This window comes from Suricata suricatta, chromosome 17 (genome assembly GCF_006229205.1).
Source record: "Suricata suricatta isolate VVHF042 chromosome 17, meerkat_22Aug2017_6uvM2_HiC, whole genome shotgun sequence".
Lineage (NCBI taxonomy): Eukaryota > Metazoa > Chordata > Mammalia > Carnivora > Herpestidae > Suricata > Suricata suricatta.
This window is the reverse complement of record NC_043716.1, coordinates 32892302-32912523: the sequence shown is the minus strand read 5'-3', so window position 1 is coordinate 32912523 and position 20222 is coordinate 32892302. Positions and strand designations below refer to the sequence as shown.

The following is a 20222-nucleotide window of genomic DNA, read 5'->3' as shown; positions in this document are numbered from 1 at the left end:
CTTTATTTTAAAATGCTGACTTTAGTGGAGGAATAATTTATAGAATACAATAAAGCCCTAACAACCACTGTAGAGGAAATATAATTTCTCCTGTATTTCCGTGAGAAACATCAGTAGTTTTTCAAACTGAGCACTAGATGTCTTGAGAAAGCAGACAGTCAATAACCAAGAGTTAACCACTTTTGTTTACTTTCTGTAAAGTGATCTGAAACACCATTCTCACATCCTGTTCTACAGCCTTCAGAGGTTCAGGACTACTCCTGGGAAGAAGGTAAGATTATACAAGAGATAACAAGATCATGTATTACTAGGTGTTAGCACATTTGTAAGTATCTGGCTTGTTCCACCTCTCAGGATAATAAGATCTCTCTAACCTACTGGGTTTTTTTTGTTTTGTTTTAGTTTTTTTTTTTTTTTTAATGTCTATATTTATTACTGAGAGAGAGAGAAAGAGGGAGAGCAGGGGAGGGACAAAGAGAGAGGGGGACATAGGATCCGCAGCTAGCTCTGTGCTGAGAACCTGATATGGGGCTCAAACTCATGACCCATGAGATCATGACCTGAGCCAAAGTTGGACGCTTAACCGATTGAGACACCCAGGCGCTCCAAAATCTGTTAACTCTGTTACCTACTCTGTTAAAATGAGAGTTTGGGGACTTTGTTTTGATTTGACTTAAAAACACCTCCTGTAAGCCTCTAGGTTAAAAATAATCATGGTTCAGAAGTCAGCACCTGGATCATGTCTCACCTACTACTTTATCAATAAGTGGCTCACCATTTAATCCTTTTTTCTTTTCACACAATTGTAAAACCCTCCTGAAATTATTCTAATCATCTTGCATATTTAACAGCAAAAGATTCCAGTACACTTGGAAATGTTTGCCACACCTTCCTCCCACCCCACTGCCTTAATCCGAAACTGTCAGACACTCTAATAATCGAAGGGTGACCAAGACTGAAATCCTTTTTCACAAAAACAACTATTTATTAATTTTCTTTGTTTCTATGTCTACATTTGCCCTCTATGAGACAAGTGTTTCTCTCAAACACAAAGCAACCTGAAGCTTTAAATATTCTTGGTCTGGAAATCCATCAAAGTGTTTTTCAAAGCCTAAAATAGGACTGCTAGCTCTCTGGTAATTCTCTCAAAAAGCCACAGATTATCAAGGCATGGTTCACTTTAGAGAAACCAAACTGCCTTTCAATGTTTGTTTTATGACCTTTGATTCTGGATTATATCATCTTTAACTCTTCTCAACTGTTCAATGTATCAAAAGTGGGGAAGAGGGGAGAGCAGGGTTTTGGGTGGCTCTCTCTCTATAAAAGTGGAAAGACTGTGAACACACATTTTTTTTTAATGAAAAACAAACAGCAAACTGCAGGAAAATACTTAAGAGTATATAGCCATTTATCTGACAAAGATATGATGAGTAGGTATTATCTATGTGCATATGTAAAAGAAAAAGGTCCGAAGAATAGATATACCAACTATGTACAATGACTACAGAGAAGTAGTGGAATTTAGGCTTGGAGAAACTTCATTTTTAGTCTATATTCTTCAGTATTATTAAAATTGGGAAACTGGGTTTAACATCAAAAAATTATTAATCCTATTTTATAACGTATTTGGATGCAAAGAGAACCTTAATAGTATTTCTATTATCTGGTATAGTGGGCACTCAAGATGCACTTTTTTATTTTAAATTTTAACGTTTGTATAATTTTGAGAGTGAGCGAGCAAGCAAGTGAGCAGGGGAGGAGCAGTGAGAGAGACAGAAAATCCAAAGCAGACTCCAGGCTCTGAACCGTCAGCACAGAGCCTGACACAGGGCTTAAACTAACAAACTGTAAGATACGACATTGAGCCAACGTCAAACACTTAACCAACTGAGCCACCCAGGCGCCCCAATAAATATTTTTAACACAAAAAGCAAAGTAATGTGTCTTCGGCATGAGATTATTAGTTATTTTTCCTATTCTAAAAGTTTATTTAAACATTAAGTATCAATCAGAATATAATAAATACTTAGGCGCCAATTACTTCAAAAGAAGCCACTTTGATATGTTTTAAAACCATCATTTTCAAATAGTATTATATATATTTTTACCAATTTTCATTCTCAACATACATTAGTGCCTTAGTCAACACACTACCTAGTAAATATGCCAAAAAGAAAAAAAAAATCTCATTTCAGACATCCACTAAGATCGCTTCTCGGTCTTTTGGCTAAGATCAAGTGCAGACACCCACTAAGAAGGAACTAATTCCATTCTCCCTTCTCCAAGAGGGAGAATGTATATACCTTACAATTTTGTCAGCTATACCTCAGTAAAGATGAAGGAATGAATGAAGATAAAAATGAATACATAAATAGGGAGAAAGCACTGAAGATTAAAAGGTGTCAATTTTCTGGGGCGCCTGGGTGGCTCAGTTGGTTAAGCCTCCGACTTCGGCTCAGGTCATGACCTCATGTTTGTGGGTTTGAGCCCCAAGTCGGGCTCTGTGCTGACAGCTCAGAACCTGGAGTCTGCTTCCAATTCTGTGTCTCCCTCTCTCTCTGTCCCTCCCTGCTCATGCTCTGTCTCTGTGTCTCAAAAATAAATAAAACATTTAAAAAAAAATTTTTTTTAAAGGAGTCAATTTTCGATCATTTTTTCTCTTTGAACCCCAACAATCATCTGTGGCTGGTTCCTCAACTTCTCACATGAGGACATATGTGAGGAAAAAATTTATATATAAAAAATGAAATTATAGAAGAAATTCCTTATCCTTTGTCACAAGCCAAATCATGAAATATTATAACATATAACCATTTTTCTTAAAATTGCATTTTATCTTGGCTTATTCTAAACACTAATATAAAAATCCAAAAGAAGAGGTGCCTAGGTGGCTCAGTCAGTTAAGCGTCCAACTTCAGCTCAGGTCATGATCGCACAGTCCGTGGGTTCAAGGCCCGCAACAGGCTCTGTGCGGACAGCTCAGAGCCTGGAGTCTGCTTCAGATTCTGTGTCCCCCTCTCTCTCTGCCCCTTCCCCACTCACTCTCTGTCTCTGTCTCTCAAAATAAAATAAAGACATAAAAAAAATTCTTTAAAAATCCAAAAGGAGGTAATACATAATATAAACAAGTGGAAAAACACAACAGAAGCATCAAAGAAATGCTAGAAGCAATCACATTTCAATCAGCAAGCACATTCAGTACATAAATCTCAATTCCTAAGTATAAGAACCAGGGGTCCCTGGAGCAGCAGCAGACTGCAGGGCTGGGACACAGAAACAGCGAAGAGCCAGGGGCATCCGATGGAGTCAGGAAGGAAGTACTTAAAAAATGTACGGGGCATGTCAAAAGGATACAGAAGTCAACCAGAAAAAGCTCCCAATTCCAAAGCTGTAAGAATTTGAGCAACAAAATAAATGACAGGATTGGATAACCTACAGAATAAAATAAATAGCCATGAGTTCAAACAACGAAGGAAGGAAGGAAGGAAGGAAGGAAGGAAGGAAATAAGGGGGAAGAGGAAGGGGCTCACCCCCACCAAAGAATTAAAGTTAACTGAAGAATGGGTGAAGAAAATAGAAAATAAACATTGGAACACTACAGTCGTAACTGTAAGATTCAGTGATGGATACTAAAATAAGTCGCTGAAACAGGATATTTACACAGTCTCAAAGTCGATCCCCCAAGATACTTATTAACTATAGAGGGAAATCCAGTAACTGCAGTGGAGAAATCCAACACACACCAGCTAAACCAGGCAATCTAAATGAATAATCACCACTAAGGCATACTGCTTCTGCAGTATTCTTGTCAAAGTATATAATCTCAATCTAATCATGAGAAATCATCAGAGAACCCCAAATTGTGGGACATTTTACAATATAATCAGCCAATAATACTCTTTCCGCCTCAAGGTCAAGACTGAGGAACTGTCACATGTTGGAAGAGACAAAGGACACTGAACTCAGTGCAAGGTGGCATCCTGGACCAGAAGTCAGTAGTGGAAAAACTGGGAAAATCCCGAATATAAGTCTACAGTTTAGCTAATAATATTGTACGTGTGTCAACTGTTTTAATAAATTGTATATACTATGGTTAGTTAACACTTGATGATGAGTGATGGGTATACGGGAATTCTGCAGTGTTTTAGCAATTTTTCTGAAAGCCTAAAATATCTCAAAATGAAAAGTTAAAAAAACTGAGACCTTTAACTGTTTAGATTTAACTACACACATTGGATAATAGGAATCTTTAATCACAAAAGATACAGGAATAAGGTGCAACTCCTGCAGAAATTCAAGTTGGGAAAAACTACAGAAGCGGGAACTAAACTGTCAACCACAAATGGAGGAGGATGGAAAATTCTTCCCCACAAGAATGCTGGCTCTGTTACCACTTCCTGTTCTGTACGCTAAGCACATCCCCTGAAGAACGCAGCACGCGCTGACCACTGGCTGGCTTTACATACCAAACCCTGCTAACAAGAGCTTCTCACAGCAGGGCAAAAGTATTCAAGTCATATGGTGTCAAAAGCACTCTTAAACTCTTGACAAGTAGGTACCCATCCAATTGCTTTTTATTTGAAATTATTTTTCCCAGTTCTGACCGTCACATTCCACTAACAATCTCCAACCTGGGATCCTCTTCGAAGAAAAAGATACTGGGAGTGGGGGGGTGGGGAGTCTGCTAGAAAATAGCATGATTCTTTAAGTACCTCATTCTCTCTCTCTCCATAGTTGGGCATAAGGAAGGGATGTCTGAACTCGAAATGTGTACAACAGTAAAGAACTTCTACAACACTTCGCCAGTGAGAGGACAAGGGCTCTCGGCAGGCAGTCTGGCAATATCTATTAAAATCTTGAATGTATGCTTTGATCCAGCAGTCCCACTTATGGGGAATCATAAATACAAGCATAAAATTATGCATAAGGTTATTCGCTACAGCACTGTTTGTAAAAGCAAAGGACTAGGAAACACTGACAGGTCCCAGCAAACAAAGTATATTTTAATTATAGCTGGGATATGTGATCCCTTCCTCTCTGCCCTTCCTCCAGGATTCTGATAAATCAATGATCTTCCTTCACTCCTTTCTTTTCAATTTCTCTTTCTACTGGACCCTCCTCAGCACACAATGCAGTCTCTCCCATTCTAAGAGTACCTTCCCTCCCACCACCTCCACCGCTCGGCCAGCTCAAGTTGCCCTTTCCCTCCACCCATTACAACCACCTGTCTTGAGTCCTTGACACTTTCTTGTTCCTCCTTTCTTGACTTCAACATTCACTCATGTTACTGGCCTTGCTACTCAAACTGCTCCAACCTACACCTACAAATTGACACATTTGAGCCTCATCCTATGTGACTCCTCCATACCAGCTGATCCTGCTAATGATGGCGTCCGTTCTGAAGCTCTCTCATCCTTTGACTTCCAGGGCCACAATGTTTTCAGTCTCTCTTCCCTGCCACTTCCGGCCAGTGCCCTTCTTTCCACATATATCTCTTCTGAGTCTCTAGTCCAGGTGGCCCCCCCATCCCCACTCTGTGGATGCTGCCTTCCTCACCTGCTCCGGCTCTCACACCCTATGCCTAAAGTGCCTCTGTCACCCTGTTTAAGATCTGACACCCCGAAGCCAGGCTGCACCTTTGCATGAATGTCCTTCACACTACTGGGCCCCCGCTCTCCACCAGGTTATCCCCTCATGATATACTCCTAACCTTGCCAGGGTTACATTCCTGCTCCAGCCCTACCCCACGTCACCCTATGGAGGTTTCATCTTGCTCTGCCCTAACTACCAGCTTTAGGACTGAATTGTGCAGAAAGGAAAACAGGAAGGGCAGACAATGCACTACTACAAAATATAAACAATTACAGCTTCGCAGTAAGTCTTGAAATCTAGTATAGGGCAAGTTCCTGTTTTTAGTGTTCTTCTTCTGGACTTGGGTTATTCTTGGTCTTTTGCTCAAGTCCTCTATCTTTGCAGCTTGTTGGTGAATATAATTCGGCTGGATGAACAACCCTCCGTAACATTTTTTGCCTGTTCCTAGACTTACCACTTCAATGATTCTTTATTTACTTACTTATTTATTTAGGTTTATTTATTTTGAGAGAGAGAGAGACCTCGTGCACAAGTGCAGGGGAGGGGCAGAGGGAGAAGGAGACAGAGAGAATCCCAAGCAGGCTCTGCACTGTCAGCACAGAGCCCGACCCAAGCCTCCAACTCATGAACTGTGGAGATCAAGATTTGAGCTGAAACCAAGAGTCTGATGCTTAACCAACTGAGCCACCCAGGTGCCCCTATATAATACATTTTTAGCAGAACAGTTTGGGTGATTCAACACGAGTTGCTTTTTACCAATTTCACAAGAAGCACCCCCAGTAAAAAATAATTGTTAATGATGCAATATAAACTCCTCTGCTTTCTGCCTTGAACTGATCTCTAAACTAGATCTGAGGGTCATTAACAGGGTGTCAGGGGAGGCCTTTGTGTGGCATTTTGATTGGCCTTCAAAGAAGGCTATTTCTCCTGGGGGTAACCTACGCAAGACACAGATATATTATGTGAGAAAACTATAAAAGAAAGCAACTGGATACAGCAGTGTGGAGTTCAGTTAGGGCATCAGGGTCGAAGACTGAAATCTCTGAACGTCGATGTGCGGAAGGCATTTACAAACATGGAACGTGAGCTACCCAGATTATGTAGAGAGGAGGGCTGGGCTTTGAGTTCTAGAGAACTCCAACACTTAGAGTCCAGGAGCCACCAGGGGAGGGGTGTCCTGGAAGCAACGGAAAGAAAACATTTCAAGAAGAAGAAACTATTCAAATGTGTCAAATGCTGCTACAAGGTAGGGGGGAATAAGGATTTCCTCTTAGATTTAGAAAGACGGATGTTTTGGGTAACCCTTACAAAAGGGTTAAGTCAGCATAGTAGTTAAGACAAAAAGTCTCAGAGAAAAGAGGTGAAAACAACCATTCCACAAACATGCCAGTCTGTCTCTGCCTCAGAGCCTGTACAGATGCTATTTGATCACCCTGAAACACGTATTTCTCCAGATTTTCCCCTGCCCGTGTAAATCCCTCACGTCAGGGTACAAATCACCTCCTCCAAGAGGCCTTCCTAAAAAGTAAATACCTTTCCTTACTAATTACCTTTTAGCTCCTTACATGTGCTTTCTCAAAACAATGTATCACACACACAAGAGATAGTAAAACCCAACACTTGAAATCTGTTACTTCATTTATTGGTTTGTTAATCTCCCCTACAAGAATATGATACATGAAGAAATAATATGTATATATACTTCTTTTTAAAGGCAAAATAACACATTTTTCTGGATGCCTCATTCCTGAAAGATCTTCTAGCATCTGAAGATATAAACCTTATTTTTTTTTTAAGTTTATGTATTTATTTTGAGAAAGAGAGTGTGTGCGCAAGAGGGCAAGGGCAGAGAGAGAAGGAGAGAGAGAATCCCAAGCAGGCTCCACACTGTCAGCGCAGAGCCTGACCTCCTGAAACTCATAAACAGATCAGGACCTGAGCCAAAGTCGCCTGCTTAACCGACTGAACCACTTGGGCGCCTCTGAACATATAACCTTACTGACTACCATTCTCTCTCAGTGAGAAATGTGCAATACAGCAAAGAAGGTCTGTAACGTTACAATCGTTGGCAACCCCAACCCCTTCCATTCTTCCACCACGAAGCTTCGTATAGTCCTGTTTCCTTGGTCATACCCATCATGTGGTTTTCTCACAAAGCATTTTTACCTTAACCTTACTTCACAGAAAACTGTGGTTAGTAAAATTAATATGAATTATAATTCTCCCCTTCAATTTTTTCTTAAAAAAGGCAGAGCATACCCTAAATATAGCCAGGTCAGGGGCGCCTGGGTGGCTCAGTCGGTTAAGTGTCCGACTTCGGCTCAGGTCATGATCTTGCAGTTTGTGGGTTCAAGCCCTGCGTTGGGCTCTGTGCTGAAAGCTCAGAGCTTGAAGCCTGCTTCAGATTCTGTGTCTCCCTCTCTCTCTGCCCCTCCCTTGATCACACTGTCTCTCTCTCTCAAAAATAAATGTTAAAACAAAAATCTAAATACAGCCAGGTCATCCCCAAAGTTCTCAGAGAAACGAAAGTTGTGGAAAACTCTAAATCAGGGGTAGCCTAGCCCACTTCCTGTCAAACGTGAACAAGAAGACTGGTGGTCCATAATTAATCTCCTAAACCCAACTCCTGGTGTTCTGTAAGTTAGAGAAAGACTTCTGCTTTAGGACAAGGGCCTAGGTAAATAAGAAAGTATGCCCTCATTATTAGACATATTTTATTTTTAATTTTTTTTATATATAGTTTATTTATTTTCAAGAGAGAGAGACAGAGCACAAGTGGGGGAGGGACAAAGAGTGAAAGACACAGAATCCGAAGCAGGCTCCAGGCTCCGAGCTGTCAGCACAGAGCCTGACACGGGGCTCGAACCCATGAACCATGAGATCATGACCTGAGCCGAAGTCGGACGCTTAACCGACTGAGCCACCCAGGCGCCCCTAGACATATCTTAGAAACTAGACTTTTGTTATTTTGTAATGTACCACTTCACTCCTGGAAATTCTCAGTTGTTGAGCCTTTATATCATTGAGTGGCTCTGTGTCCAGAGTAGAAAGAGATAGGATTTCATTCTAGAAACCCTATGGGAAATACTTGCCTTCATATCTCTAGGGAGGATACAAATAAAACTCCAAGGCTTAACTCCATATTAATAATCTGTTAGTCAATTTATAACTTGTCAGTAAAGTTCTGGCACAGCACATGGCTGGATTAAACAATAAGAGAATTATAATTGTCTTCTCTTTAAGGTTCCTTTTTGGAGTATAATTAAAATAGTTACCATATGGTATATATTTTTGGTGTACTAAAAGTATCCCTCCTACTTAACTTTGTTTTGGAAAAGGGGCACAGTAAGTAGGTGTGTTGAGGGAGGGGTGATCTGGAACACCTATTAAACCTATAGGCATGCTAAAATAAAATAAAAAATAAAGAAGGCTAGCGTGGCAGCAGGAAGAGTTTCCTAGAGGTGTCACTTCACTGTGTACTGCTGCTGAGCAGCTGCATCGTCAGATTCTAAGAAACCAACTATATGGAAAAGAGAAGGGGAAAAGGTGAAGTCAGTCTTACAGTTAAAAATACTTTTCAGTGGGAGAAAAGCTATCAAATATTTATTGATTGCTTACTGTTTTGAGCACATTTCTAAGATCAGTGGGAAGATTCTAAATGCCTCTACAAGAAGCTAAAAAACAAACTACACAAAAAACACGAAACCTCCACCTACCAGAGCTGATAGATCATTTATATTATCCCCAAAAGTCTTCCTAACATCTGAAATAAATAATTCATTTAACAAACATGTTCTGAATGGGCACTATGTGGTAGGCACTTTGTTTTTTTAAGGCTGTATTTTTTTTTTATAGTTTATTATCAAATTGGTTTCCATATAACACCCAGTGCTTCTCCCCACAAGTGCCCCCAACCATGACCATCACCCCCCTCCCTCCTCCTTCCCCCTCCCCCTTCAGTCCATGGTTCATTTTCAGTGTTCAATAGTCTCCCATGATCTGTGTCCCTCACTCTCCCCAGCTCTCTTTCCCCCTTCTTCTCCCCATGGTCCCCTGCCAGGTCTCTCCTGTTAGACCTATGAGTGCAAACATATGATATCTGTCCTTCTCCGCCTGACTTATTTCGCTTAGCATGACACCCTCGAGGTCCATCCACTTTGCTACGAATGGCCATATTTCATTCTTCCTCATTGGCATGTAATACTCCATTGTATATACACACCACATCTTCTTGATCCACTCATCAGGTGATGGACATTTAGGCTCTTTCCATGATTTGGCTATTGTAGAAAGTGCCGCTATGAACATTGGGGTACATGTGCTCCTATGGTAGGCACTTTTCAAAATGCTAAAAATACAGTAGTAAATAAACCACATGGATTTTATGCTCTTAGTGAAAAGAAATACAATAAATAAGTAAATGGCTTAGTATTTTAAAAGTACAAGAGCTATCTTTAAATACTTAGACCATGATAAGTACTTCGGAGGGGAAAAAAGGCAAGAAAAGGAGATAAGATGTAAGCAATTTATTTGTATTCACTGTAGGTAGACTATTTGTTTTATTACAGAATAGATTTTATAACATAACAACATTCTTTTAGAATCAATATTCTCAGGGGGTGCCTGGGTGGCTCAGTTGGTTAAGTGCCTGATTCTTGATTTCAGTTTAGGTCATGATCTCAGGAAATCATGATTTGTGAGTTTGAGCCCCACGTCGGGCTCTGCACTAATAGCACAGAGCCTGCTTGGGTTTCTCTTTCTCCCTCTCTCTCTCTCTCAAAATAAGTAAATAAACAAAAAATATATATAATCCAGGGAGATCTGGGTGGCTCAGTCAGTTAAGGGTCTGACTTCAGCTCAGGTCATGATCTCACAGTTTGTAAGTTTGAGCCCTGCATCGGGGTCTGTGCTGACAGCTCAGAGCCTGGAGTCTATTCAAATTCTGTATCCCTCTCTCTCTGCCCCTTCCTTGCTCGCTGTGCATGCTCCCTCTCTCAAAAATAAAGAAACATTAAAAAACATGTATATGTAAAATCCATATTCTTTATAAATATATCACTTTGTAAGGTATAGAATATAACTTCATATATTTTTTAACTATTAGCATATCCCCCCTCTTAGAGTTTATTATTAATTATAATTTATTTGATGATATGTTCTTGGTCAAGAATATAATCTATAATAACTAAACACACCAAGCCTCTCTAGCTAACACAGTGCACCTTTGGATACTGCTTTATGAAGGGTTTTGAGAGGAAAAAACATGTTTAAAAAAAAAGAAGCGAAGCCCTACTAAATTGTAAAGCTTCTAACAGTGAACCAAGGATTTCAAGTAACAATGATTTTCAATTCTAAAAACCACTGCACTAGTCACCCCATCAAAAATTTATACAATCAAATAAAAATCAAAATAGCCTAAATCAAATGGAAATTGTGGTGATTAGTGTCATTAGTACACCTATCAAGATATAACAGTGCTTGACTTCCTTCTCCTATATAACTTGAAAAAGAAAAATAAAATACTAACTCGGGGAGGAGCTCACTGCCAATTTAAAACAAAGGCAGGGGCGCCTGGGTGGCTCAGTTGAGCATTCGACGACTTCGGCTCAGGTCATGATCTCACGGGTTCGTGGGTTCAAGCCCCCCATTGGGCTCTGTGCTGACAGCTAGCTCAGATCCTGGAGCCTGCTTCTGATTCTGTACCTCCCTCTCTCTGACCCTCCCCTGCTTGTGCCGTCTCTCAAAAATAAATAAACATTTGAAAAAAAGAAAAAATATAACAAAGGCATTAGTTTTACAAGCTAAAATGTGTAGAAACTTTCGTTTTATTATGTTGTAGTTGTCTGGCACTTCTATCTGGATTAGAAAGCTTATACAATGTGTTGAGGGAGCCTAGGGCAAGCTGAGGGCAAAGTGCAGGCTAACAGCACCCTCCCTCCCCCGCCAGGTGGAATGTGTGGGACATTCCTGAGACTCCTGGCTGCCCAAGAACAAAGAGGTTTAAAAGCTAGCCAGGATCAAGTGGGAAACTAAGACAAATGAAAATTTAAATTCCCTTACTGCCTATAGCCCACTGAGTAGTCCCTGAAACGGCAGAATGACCTCCCTTTAGGAGCCTCAATTATGATACTTTGTTAGGGACTAAAGAGAAGCTTGGCTTAACATTATCCCAATCCCCCCGGCGCCCCCCCTCAGGAACCTGAGAGTCTACTTTAACATAAAAGTTCCTTTGGAAACTTCCTTTATCTCAACTCCCCCAAGATACATGCTGGCAATCGTACTCCAAGCTATGGCCCCGAAAGACATCTGAAGGGTCTCCTGACTGAGGTTTTACTAAACAGTAATACGTGGTGTTTCCCTAGCAACAGCTAGCCCCTCGAGGTCCTGGAAACCTGGCTTCCAAAATTCTTAGAGACTTACTCTATCCCTGACCCCCTCTCAATCTGAGGGTATATAACAGGTTACCCTCACAACCCCAGTGGAGCTCTTCCTGCCCACCGGGCCTGTCCCTGTGCTTTTATAAAATCACCTTTTTGCACAAAGCCATCTTCAAGAATTTTTTCTTGGTTGTAAGCTCTGGGCCCCTCCGCCCTGACCCCAAAACTTCATCACAATGTAAATTGAAGATTTCATCAGAATGAAGCTTACCTTCAGGCTGGTATGAGAACGTGGTTGACTTAATTCCTGAAATTTCCACTGCTCTGATCCAGGGGTCTCTCCGCCTTTCTGAGTATCTGGTGTAAGCAATCCCTCTCCAGCAGGTAATGGGAAAATCCCTAATGATATAGGGCGTTCTTTTCTATTGAAGAGGGGAGAAAAAATTAAGCATTCATTCACTCATCTTTAATTTTAATTATCATGACTACAAGTAATAAGCCTGGACTGTCACTGTTTTAGAATAATAACTCTTAAAAAATACTGTCTGCCTATCTAAACAAGTAAGTAGACTTACAAAAGAGAAAGGACAGTCTCAGAAGTTCAAAGTAGCCCCCACGAAATTAACTAAGAAAAGTAGTAACTAATAGTGTAAGAAATCTAAGTCACTGATGTGTTCCTTCCACAGGAAGCACTCTGTGGTCTGGTTTCATAGCAACAAAAGCTACTAAATGTTCACTCCTGCTTACACAGCCGTCAGGAAACTGGCAACCTCCTCCTTCAGAAGGCAGCACAGCCCTCGGTTCTGGACTTTCCAAATCCTCAAACGCATACCTAGATGTTCACCCATGCTTCTTCAGGACACATCTTTTCTGCCTGGAGGAAACTCTATGTATAATCTAAATCAGGACTACTGATTGATGGGAAAAAGAACTCAAGAGAGTTTTAATCCTTAACAGCAGGAAAGCTGTATTTTTCGACAGAACCGGTATATGCGTTCCTTTCCATCACAGTATTTATGAGAAAACCATTGTCTGTTTTTTCCAAACAAGGAGGCCAAAAAATTCTATAAAAGACTGTAGAGTTTCCAGCGCTTTGTGGGAAATTTCAATGAACAAGAGTTACCATTTTAATAAGAATAGAATTTCAACTAGAAACACATCCTTTGGTGATGCATAGCAGATTACAAATCAAAGGACTTTTTATAGGGTGGAAACCAGCCTAGGAAGAGGTCGTCCTGGGTCATTAACTCAAAAGAGTAGAAACTGGCAAGAAAGGAGACACTAAAAGTTTGGGGCCTTCTGGAACTCATACCTCTACTGGTAAGAATGTAAATTAGAATAGAAACACTAAGGCTATAAATAAAAGTGGGGAAATACTCAGTTTTGCTAAATTATTCTGTAAGCTCATTTTATACCAAGAAACTTAAGCCACTTGAAAAGTGCCCTCACTTAACACAAAGGATAGGCTCCCATTCCTAACTACAATCAGAAAGGATTAGTAAAACTCACAGAACACCTTCTTAAAGACCGGGTGAAGGAAAAGGGTTGAGAGACTGCATTTTGTTAAAGGTGTGTGCACAAGGAAATAAAACAGGACTTTTCTCTATTAGGTAATTATTGATCATTTCTTTACATGCCGAATACTTTTCCTATTTGATTTGGGGACATTCAAATGCAGGTAGGGAGCACAATAAAAGGCTAGATCTTAAAACAAATTTGTTTGTGTCCATGGGCTTCCATCCAAATGACAAAAACTAAATTCACTACTCAGCTATTCTGGTTAGACCAGTTATTCCCTAATGCTGGCTCAGCAGTAAAGTTTTCGTCGTAAGTCTGCAGTGAAAAGAGACATTATTTATAATATCCTTATTGGACAACAAAGGCCATATTGAACACATATACATTTCCATAGATCACATAACCTGGTCTTTCCTGAGAATGATGGTCTTTTTCTACATCTTTTCTGCTTCTTTGATTTTAAAATCCCTTCTCATCAAATGCTGGTGACAATGATTAGAAAGTGAAATTTGTTTTAATGTCTACACCTAACAAAATAAAAAGTTGTTAACCTGATGTTTATCCCTCAATTTGAGAAGACCATATTTTGGGAACCAAAAATCTGAGGGTCTAAGCACTACTTAAATGATTTACTTTTTTTTTTTTTTTTAAGAAAAAAAATTTTTTTGGTTATTGTTTATTTTTGACAGAGCGAGAAAGAAAGAGAGAGAAGCCTGTGCATGAGGGCACAAGTGGGGGAGGGGCAGAGAGAGAGGGAGACACAGAATCCGAAGCAGGCTCCAGGCTCTGAGCTGTCAGCACAGAGCTCAACTGGGGCTCGAACTCACTAACTGTGAGATCTTGACCTGAGCCCAAAGTCAGAGGCTTAACCGATTGTGCCACCCAGGTGCCCCCTCACTTACTTTTTAACATATCTTAATAACATAAGCAAAAAGGTGTGAAGTTAATCAGCCAGTTTAATGAAAAGTTCTCTAGCCCACAAAGCATAGACAACCAGGAAGATAAGACAGACTTCATGCAAGTCCCTCACACTGACAGGAATCAAAATACAGGCCAGGCATTAAACTTCTCTTTCTGTGTGAATGATAGATAGCACTTCATTTTCACACATATCAAATACTGTAAAAGTATAAAACCACTGGAGGAAGGATCCAAGTTTTGCTTTTCCACTCCTGTTAATTAAGCCTACAAGCCAAAATACCAGTAGAATTTGCACCTGCTTATGCCGCTTTTATTAATCATTTAGAAACTGCTCTATCAGGAGAGCATTTTTCTTCAGAGACTATCAACACCTGATAATGTGGGTTACAACGTTCCAACTCTGGAGAAAAATATTACTACACATGTCTTCTCTCCTTATTTAGGAACAAGTGACATGAGAGTTCATTAAGTGGAGGGAGGACACAATTAAGCAGGTCAATCACAATCCTACGCTAAAAACCACACCGAAAGGTGAATGTTTGTGTGCATGTGTAATACTCTACCTATTAAATGCTCCAGTGAGACTCACAGAAGAAACCGAAGAACGGGATACATGTGGGAAAATCTCAAGTGACGGGTTGAAGTGCCCGGTGTTTCCATACGCTGTTACCGTCTAGAAACAAAGCCACCTTCAGCTATCAGAACCCTTGTTACAGTCTTTTAAAAACTGCCTTTCCTCCATATACCCATTTTTTAGTTCGTTATTTAAATGTTCCTGTGCATAAATTCCCAATCAGGTTTTCAAACAGCTTTTTGGCTATATAGACATTTAAAATAAGTAACCATTAATAAAATTTTTAAAGGGTTGTTTGTTCAACACTCACCATGTGGCAAGAGCTAAGAAGAATGGTCTGTTTACATTATCTCATTTAATCTGCATAAGAAAATAGGGCTTATTTCCCAGTTTTCAAATTACAAAAAGTGATGCTCAGAGACATGAGGCACTAGTGATCCACAGAAATGGGACTCCCAATTGGACCTGTTGCACTCCAAGGCATATGTACTTTCCTTGGAGCTACCTATTTTCTTGACAATTTAATTTTAATGTTGCAGATTTGGGGATATCTTTATTCAATCAGGTCATCAGCAATGTTTGCATCAAGACACTTTCAGAATTTAGTCATAAGGTATTTTATCCATAAAACAGCTAAAATTCTGGAAAATAGCTCTGCTAAGATGGGGTGCAGGTAAGCGACAGCAAATTATTTACTTGTTTGGTTTACTACATATGTTGCAACTGATTAAAGACAAAATAATGATTTCACACTGAATTTTTAAAACTCTCCAAAGGGCATAAGAACCTCAGAGGTTGCAAAGGGTCCTAAAGCTCACATGTGGCGGAGAATTTATTAGCAAGGCAGCCCAGCTCCAAGGCCCACCTGCGTGGCAAAGCACAGCAGTGCCTTCTCAGACAGAACCCAAACCTAAGACAGCTCTTTCAATCAGTCTTATTTTAATATCCTACATATTCTTGAGTTAAGGTCTTCTTAATTTCCTAAAAGCCTAAATATACATATAAACCAATCTTTTATGTACTAAACATATAAAAGTTAGATCTCTTCTGATTTTTATAAAATAAGGACAGAAAATAAATGGCCAAGTATCTAAATTTAGACCACAGATGAAATTTAATTTCTGGGCCTTAATATTAAACACGAACCGACCTATGAATAAAAAGAACACACTCAAGGAATTTGCTACTTTAGTTCATCCTAATTCATCTAAATCCACAATTATGAGTTGAGAATTTTACGGAAACAGTTAAATAATAAAAGCTATACGCCATGAGCCTTCATATAAAACCACGCACAAAGCAGAAATCTGAACAAATCAGATGCCTTGAGTGTGGAGTTACAAAACAAAAGACAACCAAACCCTTAAATATCTGAAATGTGGAAGAAGGTTCTCACAGAGAGCAAGGAAAGGGAGCCGCACCAAAACCCCGGAGATTAATGACTACCCCCACAGGCAGGCACGGATATTTGTCACCCAAGTCTACAAAGAAAGGGCACCATCTGACTAAACAATAGTGAATAGGCTCTGTAAAGCTTTCACAACTTTGATGTGTAAATAATGGGGGGAAGCTGCATTCCTTGCCTAAAAGGTTGAAAGCCGTTCACTTTAAAATATATTATTTTAGAAAGAAAATATTTAAATGGTCGGTTCCTGGGAGTTATTATCAAAAACTGCAAAAAACGATGCCTACGTGTCCATCAGTCAAAGGATAACTGAACAGAATAAATACCCAGAGCCTGTGTCTAATTGACTACAAGTCTAAGCATAAAAGCTATTTGCCCCCTAAATGCTCAGATGCTAAACGCAGAGGCTGTATAAACTTGGACCCAGTGTTTTACTCTTGTTCTCCCTTTACTCTCTGAACACTACTTAGCACAAGACCACACTGACCTTGTACTTGTGTGTAAGTACAATTATGAAAATCCTTTCCTTAAGTCAGGCGGTTTCCAAAGACAAAGCCGTATCCCTAGGTGATGGCCTATAAATTACTATAAATAAGAACAGAAATCCTAGCTTCAGGCCATTTTCCATTGTTTCAATCTGCAACAGAAACGGTTACAAGGCAGACCCGGGAAGCTAAACATTTGAGAAAAACCATCTCAACAGGGGCTTCTAAGAGAGACTAGAGTACCTGAGTATCCTTGGTAGATTCTGCGTCAGAGCTGGCACACCGGTAGAAATAGAAAAGTGCACAAGCAGCAAAACAGAGAGAGATACTAAGATAGCAGAATTAATGACCACCGCCCCGCCAACAAAGCCAAACACAAACAGCAGCATGCATCCAGGACTCATGGCGCTGTGCTGGCATGGTGAAACACCCGGACCAGGAGGCCTACACGGGGGCCACAGGGGTATCTTTGTAGGGAGGCTCTGTCATTCAGTGGCTGCCACAAAAACAATGCCATCAGCAGCAGCTTTCCACTTCATCCTGCAGCAGCCCCGAAGCGATGACGTCATCCTGCTCTCCCCACCTCATAACCATAGAGCGGCTGCTCCTAGCATTTATGCAGCAATCTAGAGCGACAGCCAGCCTTTTAACTATTTTCCTCTCTGCTCTCCGCTCAGAGTCCTGGCTTAGCTCATTGGCTACAATGCTTGGGAGATCTACATAATTTATGCACACCCCGACATCAAACACAAGTCTAACCCTTTCAAACACGACTCCCTGTAACAAAAAGGACTTTAACCAATTACACAGGAGACTGAAAATCTTTCAGCACTCCCACAAATCAGAAAAACTTAAACCTAGTATATCCTCCATTAAGTATTACAAAACAATCATAATACCTCAATATGGATATGCTGCTTATATGGTATGGCTCACGATTTACCTTTTCAATGGTGAGGGCAGTTTCTATTTTTCTATTCTCTCCTATAGCATTCCAACCACAGTAGAGAGCTTTTTGAATCAGTCTAACTATTGTTCCAGGATTAAAGAACAGAGAGAAACAGAAACAAACAGATTATTTCGATTTTTCTCAAGGCAAAATGTTTAACAAAGCTTACCTAATTCTACTATGAGCTGTGGACTCTAGTTGATCACTCCCTGAGAGCTGATGAAGTTTTGTTCTTTCTAAGTGTTCCATATAATTATGGATCATCTATTTTGAAGAAAGAAAAAAATACGCAAAATTTTAAGGCTAAGATCTGGAATAAAAACAGTGTTTTAACAAGGGAAACATTTTTGTAGAAACTTATTTACAAGACTACCCACAGTTCTATGAAAAAGATTCTTAAGTATGAAAAAATGTTTAATGGCAAGTAATATGCAAATGCTTACATTTAGGGATGCCGGTATCCAAAGAAGTAGCCAACATGTTGCTTAGCATAGCAAAAAACCTTTTTTTTTTTTTAACAATATGTGATGCTATTAAAAAGATGTAATTTTGACATAAATACCACAGGTTAGGATACAGACATTGAGGAGGCGGTGATAAGAGACCACTGATTAAAAATAATAGAAGGCATCTGAGAAATCCATGCACTAAACTGGGAAACAAAAAAGAAATTAATGTGAAACTTGAGAAGAAACCATACCCTTTATGTGGTAATCTTTTTCCATTTTACAAAGAATTCAGAGTAATTATCACTTTCAATTTAATTAAGAAATATAATTTAATTTAACTTAATAACAAGATGTTTATTTCTTGTGTCTATAGATTTCATTGAAAGGATGCTAAAATATTTTCTTTTGTTTGATTGTTAATATATTTATCATTACTTGATGTAATCATCTATAATAAAAGCAAAGTAAGTGAAAAACAGCATTTTGATTTTAAATCTTGGATAAGGAGCTATAAGACAGACAACTGAATATGGAAGTAAAAACTTCAAGAGTATCAAGTATATCAACTGTCAAGAAATCCAATATTCCTATTTTAATTTTGGTCATCTATAGCTTCACTTTTAAGAAACCTAAATCTGGGATGCCTGGGTAGCTCAGCTGATTAAGCAACCAACTCTAGATTTCAGCTCAGGTCATGATCTCCCAGTTCCTGAGATCAGGCCATGTGTTGAGTTCCACACTTCCAGGGTCTGACTAGGATTCTCTCTTCCCTCTCTCTTTGCCCCTCCTCTGCTCAAGCACACACACTCTCTCTCTCAAAAATAAATACACTTTGAAAAAAATTTTAAAAAGAATCCTAAGATTAGCATTAAAACATGTAAAATACAACAATTTCAATCATAAACTCAAAAGGCCTTTGCTAGATACTAATGTGTTGTGAATAAGAAAAAAATGAATTTAAAGAATACAAAAAGGTATGTTAGCAATCCAAAGGAATGTAAATTTGAAAAGTAAACAAGAAAAGGGACTATCTTTCTGGAGACTGGCCCCTGAATTCTTAAAATTTTAATGTTCTTTGAATGCTTGAAAGCATGGAACAGCTTTGTAAGTTTTAATAACTTTAGCTGTTATAAACATGGATTTCAATCTCAAATATAACAAAATACGTACTGTAGCACATTAAAAGGATAACTATTGAAAGAAACAAAATTTTGAACAAATTTACAAAATTTCTTTTTACATTATTTTTTAATGTTTATTTTTGAGAGACAGAGACAGAGAGCAAGTAGGGGAGGGACAGAGAGAGAAGAAGACAGAATCTGAAGCAGGCTCCAGGCTCTAAGCTGTCAGCACAGAGCCAGACACAGGGCTCGAACTCACAAACAGCAGGATCATAACCTGAGAGAAGTCAGATCCTCAACCAACTGAGCCACGCAGGCGATTCCAAATTTACAAAATCTTTAAAAAACATGTTTTGTTGGGAAATTTTTACTTGGCATGCACATACAAAAGTTAAGAAATATGTAAATCAGTTTAAAAGTGTCATTTAATTCAAATAAACAATAAGCTGAACTGATTCATGCATTAAGACAAGTAATCTACCAAATCTACCAAATCAAATATTATAAAAGAATTAATCAGGGTGCCTGGGTGGCTCAATCACTTGAGCATCCAACTCTTGATTTTGGCTCAGGTCCTGATCTTGTGGTTTGTAGGATTAAATTTTAAAAAAAAATTGAGGAATTAATCAGGCTGCTTCCTAATTATGGCTAGTCTAAACAAGAATTGTATCAGGCAAAGAAAAATTAATGCAGAATTACAAAGATAAGGTATACAGAAGCATTTTTTTTTTATTAAGTAGGCACTAGGTTCAACCTGAAGCCCAAAAACAGAGCTAGAACTCATGATCTGAGATTAAGACCTGAGCTGAGATCAAGAGTAGGATGCTTAAC

The 20222-nt window shown here is 39.3% G+C and overlaps 1 protein-coding gene across 9 annotated transcripts in view; it reads right to left on the bottom strand.

Annotated features, from left to right (window-relative positions):
- The window catches only part of SPAG9 (sperm associated antigen 9), a 98090-nt gene that overhangs the window by 53376 nt on the left and 24492 nt on the right, over positions 1–20222 (bottom strand). For 3 of the 9 annotated variants that reach the window (XM_029926816.1, XM_029926817.1, XM_029926815.1), the window contains 2 exons: positions 17991–18085; positions 12241–12391 (listed from right to left, as the gene is read on the bottom strand). In XM_029926816.1, coding sequence (XP_029782676.1) covers positions 12241–12391; positions 17991–18085 — 246 coding nt within the window. Of the gene's footprint in view, positions 1–12240; positions 12392–17115; positions 17452–17990; positions 18086–20222 lie in introns of those variants that run through there. The other 6 variants (XM_029926809.1, XM_029926810.1, XM_029926811.1 and 3 more) reach the window with 3 other exon arrangements.